This window comes from Egretta garzetta, unplaced genomic scaffold, assembly GCF_000687185.1.
Source record: "Egretta garzetta isolate BGI_Z169 unplaced genomic scaffold, ASM68718v1 scaffold557, whole genome shotgun sequence".
NCBI lineage: Eukaryota > Metazoa > Chordata > Aves > Pelecaniformes > Ardeidae > Egretta > Egretta garzetta.
This window is the reverse complement of record NW_009260264.1, coordinates 473,706-482,842: the sequence shown is the minus strand read 5'-3', so window position 1 is coordinate 482,842 and position 9,137 is coordinate 473,706. Positions and strand designations below refer to the sequence as shown.

General features: G+C 38.1%; 1 protein-coding gene across 1 annotated transcript in view; it reads left to right on the top strand.

Moving 5' to 3' along the window:
• NFXL1 (nuclear transcription factor, X-box binding like 1) overlaps positions 1-9,065 on the top strand; it is a 47,176-nt gene extending 38,111 nt beyond the window's left edge. Inside the window, exons 21-22 of the mRNA XM_009642318.2 lie at positions 3,134-3,187; positions 8,236-9,065. Of these exons, the coding sequence (XP_009640613.1) occupies positions 3,134-3,187; positions 8,236-8,409 (228 nt within the window). The 3' untranslated portion in view covers positions 8,410-9,065. The remainder of the gene's footprint in view (positions 1-3,133; positions 3,188-8,235) is intronic.
• The last annotated feature ends 72 nt before the right edge of the window (positions 9,066-9,137 follow it).

Below are 9,137 nucleotides of genomic sequence, written 5' to 3'. Positions count from 1 at the left end.
GTTAAAATTTAGGTTCTTTTTTTTTTTTTTTTTTTTTTTTTAATTTGTTAGAACTGGTTCTTTCCTCTTCCACTGAGAACAAGTGGTGATCAGTGATGAGAAAATAGTCATTGCTGATGATTAGTGCTGTAGGATTAGGGCCAGGCCACTTCACAGGGCATTGTTAGATCTGCTCTTTCCTGTGAAAATTTTGCAGCCATTGAATGCTCAAATTGTCCAGCATGAAGAGTGTAATCCTGTCACACTGTATTAGTTACTCTGTACCAGAAGAATGGAGCAATTGCAGTATCCTTTTTAGCCCGCTGTAAATGCGACTTCTCCCTAGCTCTTATGAATAAAATGCTGCATGCTGTCACCCAGAGAGACAGAATATCAACCTTGCACTCATAAAGCCTTTTGTAAAAACATAAACAAAAAGAATTCGTGCATAACTTGCTTGGTTTTTATCAAGTAAGTGTTAGATGTAAAAAAGGTACAACCTAAAAACTCTATGGATAAAGCTGACTTTTGTCAGCTTCTGTTCAGACTTTCAGGATTGATTGGCAAGTTGCAACAAGTACCATGTAGACCAAATCCTGCAAGTTTGCAAGCAGGTCAAACGCTAAGGCTCTTGGGATATGCCTTTAGAAAATCCCAACCATAACAAACAGTTCCAGTAACAGTGTGAAGGTGAGTTCATGGGACATGGAGTGCACTAAAGCAAGGTGAATTCACAAGAGCCTGTGTGAGCTGAGACACAGCAGCCTGTGTCAGTATGGTACAGTGCAGCCTTTGCTGCTGTTTTACTCCAGCAGATACTAGTTCCTGTTTCTTGCCCCTGACGTTGTAATCCATGAGGAGGAATGGTCTAACACAATAAGCAAGTGACTACAAGTTTCTGCTATAAGCAATGCCACAGACATACTGTGTGGCCTAATCTAGCTGTCTGTACCTTCCTCACAGAAGAACATGGATTTATTTGGTTTGGGTTTTTTATATGAAGTTACAAGGTACTATCTAAATTCTTACTCGTCATCTTTTTGTAGCCTGTGTTGACTTGAAAATGATGTACTAGAATATCTCCTATTATATGCCCTTGACAAAAGTAGTTTATTATGTCGGTTGCTGTTAATGTATCAAGACTGGGAGAAGTCTGTTAAAAACTGCAGACATTTACAAAGATAATTTAGTTTGCACAGTTGCAAAACAACCATCTATTTCCAAAACCGAAGTGTGTTAACTCCTAATAAAACTCTTAATGTATAGCACCTAGTGAGTATGCACTTCTGAGGAATTGAGTGTGTCTTTTACTGTACATTTTATTGAAGAAATAGTTTTATAAATGTTTTTCCATACTGTGATTATAATGGTTAAACTTCCTTCTACCTATGTATATTATACCTACATATCTTTCACAAATATGACCACGCCAGTGTAAAAAGAAGATCTTCTGTTGCTTTTTTCCACACTTGTGGGTCACTTTTTCTTTTGGAGCTGAAGTTCTGCCGTTAGATGGCAGTGAAGTACCAGGAGGCTAGGTGTGCAGTTTTTTTCCACACCAGACTTGTGGTTTCAAATATGCATGGCTGAAAAGGTCATTTATACATTTTTCTGAAGAGAGACTCTGCCATTGATATACAGTTTAGCAATTTAAAAAATTGTCTGAAAACCTGCAGATAGGACTGTTCTATTGACAGTTTGAGCTACAGTGTGCTAAAGCATGGGCTAGTATGCTTTCTCCATAGTCATCAAGAGCTCTTGCATTGCAAATTGTTTGGAACCAATTCCACCTGCGCAAACCATATTTAGTAAATTATTGTCACTGTTTGTATGCAAATCATCCAGTTATTAGGATCAAGACTGGTTTTCATTTCAAGTTCTTAATCAGATTTCTACATCTAACTTTTCTAAGGTAGTGATTCAGTGGCTGCAGTGCTAAAGGCCCGAGAAATGTACACAAGAAGGCAAACACATAATAATTCCCCAGTATACTCTTCCTGTTACTGCTAGTACTGTGGTGATCTCTGACTATGGGAACTTTAGAGGTCAAGCTGGTGTCTTTCTGTTTAATGGTCTTTGTTGGATTTATCTTGGGCTAGTATGCATAGTTGTTTTTCAGTAGGCATAAACTTTTGGCATCTGTAACTATCTTGTAGCACTGATTTTCTAGATTTAGCCAAATACTGTGTGGGAGTAGAATACTTCCCTCTGTTGTGAACCAGCCTCCTGGTAATTTCATTTTATGCCTTTGCTTTTGTATTATGAAAAATAATTATTGATATTTTATCCCTATTTGGCATCTTCACACTCTTCAGGATTTTGTGCCCTGTTAGTCACCTGGTGAATCCTAATTATGCATCTCTTTAGACAGAAGCCACTCCATCCTGTTGTCTTTTGTATATGTTCAGGCTTCACATTATTTTGTTGTTGCAGGACCAAAGCTGAATGCAGGAGCTACGATTCAAGTGCATCATGCATCAATGCATGTTGACATTTTTTCTGTACCATTCTTTTCTTAATAATTTCTAGCATAGAGTTATCAGTTATAACTCCCATGACTTCTTTTCATATGACTTTCTGATGGTGGAACATTTTTAATTACATCTGGTTTGCATTACACCAAGAGCTTTAAAGCAGTTTGGTTATGCATTATTCAATATATGTCCTATTTGGTACAAATATAGAGGTTTCCTTTTGCTGTAGTAGTCAGGGCATATTTAAAGTACTTGGAATGAAATACATGTATGTAAACTATATACATAAATAGGAATTACCTGTTTGGGTAAAGTGTACTGAATTTAGGATAAAGTTGCTAAAAACTTAGAATAACTAACTGTCTTTAGGGATTTTCCTGGCTGTTAGTGAGGTAACTATTATCTTTAGGTTTTAGATTTGTGGGTCAAGCTTGTCAAGTTGAAGTCAGAAGTTCAGTTTATAACCTTGTAGCATCTATTATACATTCCATGTTTTCCAAGTGTGAGTTGATGCAGCTTTTTCTGAGAGTATTTTGTAAACTGAATAAGTGAACAGCTCACTTGATGGAGGTTTTGCTCACTTTTGCTCAGAACCATTCTACAGGAGTAACTGTGACTCTATAAAAAAATGTTTAGCTGCTGTTTACAGCAATTGCTTATCACTTTGTATGTCTGGACAGATAAAAGAGGCAGAAGCCAAAGCTGCTGTTGAAGAGGAGAAACGAAGACAACAGGTATCAACCTTTTCTTCTTCACCCACTTCCTCCCTCACCTTGTTCTTGTTAGTAAGTCATTTAATTTACATGCAACTAAAGATGTTTAGTTTGTAATGTGATATGCACAGTCATTCCTGTCAGCTGTTGCCTTGCTCAGAGATGTGTGCTCTGAATGATTTACAGTGGTTAAGAGCCCACGTTCTCCCAAACAATTTTCATAATTTTATGCAAAATTATAATTAATCAGTTTAATCTTTCATTACTATAACTGTGTATAGTATAGTTTATTTTTAAAATGCTAAGTACTCTTGATTTTAATCAAACCGCTTATAGTGCATAAACCTCACAGAATTGCTGAATAGCCTTCATAGAGCTTTAAATATTGGGTGAAGCTTCCTTCCTCCATCTCATCATGAAAGAATGAGGAAGCCTAAATAAGTCTTTGTCCTTCAAGGTCTCTGAGGGGGGAAAAAAAGGTGTATTTACTGTAATTGCTGTTGTTGGTAAGTGTATGTTGTCGGCATTGTAATCCAAAAAGCTTCTGTGCCAGCTGCCTAATACTAATTGTATTTCAGGCAATAATGGTAAGCCTGGCTGGTGGTAATGGCTAGGTCAGGTTTGTCACCTGAAGGCTACTGCCTAAATGTGCTCCTTCCAACCAGTTCATGCGTATATGCCTGTGCCCAAGCATTTGACACCAAATCACATTCTAAGCCCAGCGTGTGCTTTCTTGACTCTCCTTTTACTCAATTATCGCAACAGTTATGTATAGGGTTATACTTGTGTTTTCACCTGGATGCCACACTGTTTTTATCGGGGCATGCTGGCTCACTCCCTGCTTGGAAGGGGGCGTGGGAGGTTTATTCACAGACCCGATCCTCTTGTACCATTCTCCCAGCCTCGTCAGGATAGACAGTTTCTCTGTGGGTCACAACTTCTGTTATGCATGCTTTGATTAATTGCCTAGAGACTTTATTAAAGCATTATGTCTACCAACCAATGCTCTAGCAAGGCCTGCTTTTGCTTTTCAACAGGGAGTGTGTCTACTCATCGCACAGGAAAAGCATGCGGTTATGTAGCTGTTGTCCAGGGGACCAGGCACTGTTTTGTGATTATCTTGTAATGTTTATTGTTACATTTGTGCCTCAACTGCATACAATGATCACATATTCCCTCATGCAGCTCAGACAGTTCATCTAATTCTTCTTGTTCTCTAAGTTGACCTTGGAAATGTTAGTTCTAGGACACAGATCAGGAAATGTAGCTTGCGTACAAATGTCTGAAACATTTTGTTATGCAAAGGTAATCTATAACTGATGGTTCCACAAGCTAAGTACTGAAGTGTACTAATGGACATTTACACAGGTAAAGAACATGTTTACAATTCCAGAGCTAGAAATTAAAAGTTGCTTCTGTTTGTATTGTATTGCATCGGTTGTGTTTTCATGCATTCCAGAAGGCATCAGAGTTACTAATGATTTCTGCCTCAAAATGACTTCATTTATAGTCCCTCTAGTAAAGTCTCAGTAATGAGGCTGCTCTGAAACTGTAGCAGATCCACTCCACCAGCATAGTTGCAACATTATTTTTGTCTTGATTCTTCAGCAGTGATTGTTTCTCTTCACAGTCACACCACCATTGCTTTTTACTTGTACGTTCACTGAAGTTACAGTCCAGCAGTACCTTTGTGCAATATATGGCAACTGCTTCTGCGTACGTGTGTTGTGATGGATGCAACTTCAGGGACAGAAGACTTCACCTATGCATAATCGAGCCTATTAAAAGGTTAATTAAGAGTGGCCAGTTATATAGCACAATAGCAAACAGTAGGACCACAACAGTAAAAAAATAGGACAAAACCAATAAAAAAAAAAAAATAGGACAAAACCAGTAAAAAAAAATAGGACAACAGTAACTAATAAATAGGCTCTAGAATTGCACACAAGTACTAACCTCAGCTACTGCAGCCTTTTATCTAAAATTGATTCCCTTCCAATTTGATCTGCCATCTGGTGATGCAAATTGGAGGACATCACTATCGTCACATTAAGAGTATATATTTATCGGGTATACTCCCTTCTGACAAAAGTTCGCATTTTGTACCACCTTCCTGATCTCATTAGCACATTTTAGTGTAGACAGTCCGTCTATTAGTCACAACTTCTTGAGACCCATTTTGATTAATACTTCATTAAGTCCTTTATATACAAACGAGTTAGTGGTCTGGTAAGTCTGCACGTTCATATTTTGGTATTTGCTATATTTGGTAGCAGCTTCTGCTAATGTCATTTACAGATGGAATCGCTTGTTTCTTTAGTGGAAGGGAGACGGCTTGGTTAGGCTTCTCCTCATGGCCCTACCAGCCAAACTTTCCCTCTGCTTCTAATTCAGAGGCACCATGTGAGGCTGGGTTTTTCACAATTGCTAGACGTGGAAAAAAGATCAGTGCTTTGATTATTTAACAATTCAGACCAAGCTCGCTCTTTGTCCCGCTCTAGTGTAAAAGATTTGGTTAAATTTTTGAGCTAAGTGGTAACAGCCAAGAGTTTCAATGCTGGAAGTTGAGGTCTCAAACCTGAATTCTAATTTAATGAGTTATTTGAAAGATTTTGTTTCCTTTTTTTTAGAAAGAAAAATATTTTAACAGCTCCTTAGAAGTTACAAAAGTCAAGCATGCCCCCCCCTCTAAAATACAAGACCTGCAATTTCAGGGTATATGCTTTGTGTCTGTATAGTTGCTGTTATTTGCATTAATTTAGCTACATTTTCCCATGGGGCTGCTACTCCTTCCAGTGCAGGGAGAATATAGAGAATAACACATGAAGGAGCGAAATCCGGTACCCAAGCAACACTAAACTGGACATTATCTGACATCAAATTGTTTTGAGTACACAGTTTAAATGAATGTATTCCATTTTAATATGTCTATGCACAAAGAAGTTAGGTTCTTACTCTAAATAAAAAGCTTGAGCTTGTTTAGCTTGGAAAAATTAAAACAGTTTGAAGACTGAGCACAACTATTACTTTATTGTTCAGAGATCACTGAGGTGACACTTTGGGAACGATGACAGTTATATAAAATCCGTAGGTAGCTTTTCAAGGGTAGTGATGGCTTCTTTCTCGTATTCTGTGCCCACGAACCTTTTTTCATTCTGTGTTTTGTTTTTTATAATGTATTTATTTTTAGCTGGGTTTTTACCAGATCACTAGGAAAGCAATTCAGTACCTGTTATATAATTGTTCAAGCCCTATATTTTAATTCAGATTACCGCAATTCATGAAGCACTCCGCTGTTAAAACTTACATACTTGTGAGATCACAAGTATGTAACAACTATAGAAGCCCCAAATTTTATTTAGCATCTGTATAAAATGAAATACTACCATATTCTCTATAAAACCTTAGGAAGTCTGCACTTTCCTCCAGATTTTGGATTTTGAAAAAATGTTTCATTAAAATACTTTGCTTTTCTAAAGGAGGGTTAGCTAGTTGAAAGTGATCTTGTTTCAAATAGCAGGCTGTGGAACTTTGTCTGAACTTTTCTCCCATATCGTCAGAGAAGTACTAACAAGTTCTGCCTTTATTAGGTACAAAGGAATAGACATCAAAATGGGTCCCTTCCTCCTCCTAACAGTGGTGTCTGGCACAAGAAGGGAAGTAAGAATCTCTTTGTGAAACTCTGACAAATATTTGCTGTCAGTAGAGGAAGACCAGACATCAGGCAGTCTTGAGTTCCAAAGGAAAATTGTATTTACTGGACTGCTTCTCTGCCCATTTCCCAAAACAGTCTAATTCTTGTTTCTTTAATGCACCTACCTTATTGTCTTAGTCCCTTTCTTCCTGGCAGCACTGCAGCAGTAGTCAGATAGATTTATTTCCTCTCATGGCCAGGCTTTGTCTCTGTTCACTGTCCATGTTTCCTCTGTTTCAGCTCAATCTTGCACCTTTTGCCCAGCCAGTCCCAGCTTGCTACACACTGCTGCTCCCATCTTTCTTCTCTCTTTCAGTTCATCTAGTCACTCTGCTCCCTAGCTCCTTGTCCTGTTGCTTTCTCTAGTAGCTGACACCTCTACCCCAAAATCTAGATAATCATCAGACCTTTTCCGCTCTGTCTCAGCTCTCCTTTAGAACGTGTTTTCTGATTTTCCTAGCAATTAGATGGCTCCTCGCTGGAGTCTCATTCCAGTCTTACACTCTTTGTTCCAGGCTGCCTAATTCCAGTTTTATTTCGGCTTTGTAGCCTAAAATGAGTTTTGTCTGTATTTGCTTGATACCCTTTTAAAATGATGTGGAAGAGGATGAGGAACAGGGATCAGAGGATCCTACTGTTCATTCCAGGCATCACCCTGAAACTGCTGTTCTGGGTGGAAGCTTGGCATTCTCATTTTTCCAGTTGCTTTGTTTCATTTTTGGGCCTAAGGGCATGTGCTTTCTTTTGGTGGATGCTATGCACCTACTACAGTCATATATGCATGACTTAAGTGTTACGCTTATGCACAAAAAGATCCCATTTGTTGTCTAGGATTATAGCTGTTAATCTAAAATTTAGCTGAGGATGCAAAATATAAAGAATTGGGGGAAAGATGATAGATTTTTATTTATATTTTTTTTAGCAGAGAGTGCATCCTTCTTACAGGGGAAGGGGAAGTCTCTGAATGTTTCAGCCTATGCTTTTATATACATTATTGTAATAGCTTAAATACTAACAAGTGCTTTTCTTTTATAGGAAAAGGAATGTATTTTTAACATATTTCATGGGAATAACAATGTCATTTTGGGTTAACAGATTCAGCCAGAGTTAAAAATCTAATGTAAAACTTCAGTTGGTTGCATTTTTGGCAATGTTTTTTATAGGAAACTAAACAATGGTTTAATTCTTGGAAGCAAAGTGCTTTGTTAACCATGGGATATAGTGCTACCATCTCGTCTGTAAGAGATGTATAACTTCAATTGGCTGCCAGTTATTTTTATAAAAATGATTTTTGGGAATGTTATTTAAAATCCACGCATTTCTTTCTTTTTTATTCTGACACAAATGTCAACTACTTCTGGTTTTATTAATCCAGGCTGAACTGGAGGCTTTTGAAAACCGATTAAAAGGGCGAAGAAAGAATAAGAGAAGAAAGGATGAAGTAGAAGTTGAACAGTCATCATGGCAAAAATACAAGAACCTCATTATGCTGCCCATGTTCGGAGTTGTCGTCGTGATGATTGCATGGCTCATGGTCTACAATGACTGAAACAACTCAATATTTAATATACCTCAGTCGGGCTTTAGGTAGCTGTTATTCCTAGAATGTTAGTCTGCGTGTAACAGAACTTAATATGCATAGGTTATGTATGTATACTGCTTGCCAAGAACAGTGCAGAGGAGGGAAGAAATGTCACCTTTCGTGTTATTACATTCCCAGCAGAAGACTGACTTCAGACACTGGAAGTAATAGTAGATTTTAGTCTACACTGAAGTGCTGATGTAATTGGTCTGACTGAGATTCATTAGCATCTCTTCTATTAATATACTGTGTTATTTTTCCTTGTCTCCGTTTCATAATATTAAAAATAGCTTAGTATAAATTGCTTTATTGAATATTTGTTTCCTGTAAAATCAATTTAGTGGTTTATTGAAGGTTAGTATTCTTACACTAGTCCTTATGTTGTATCACACAGTAATTTCTGTGCTTCATGTCAGTTTTAATTCTAACAGCTAACGGGGAACTTCAGATCACTTAGGCTTGGCTGTTCTGGGGCCTCCTGTCAGAACTTTGTTCAGAGGAAGGACGTGTGAACTGTCTTTCAAGTCAGCTCTATCACAAACAATAAAACGGGCCCTCTTAGAGACTGTGGGGTTTGGGTTTTGGTTGTGGCGCGCCACCCCCCCCACCCCCCGCCCTTGTTTCCTCAACATCACACGAATTGAAAACTTTGTTTAGCGGACAGATGTGGCACGCGTCCATCGACTGGCAGACGA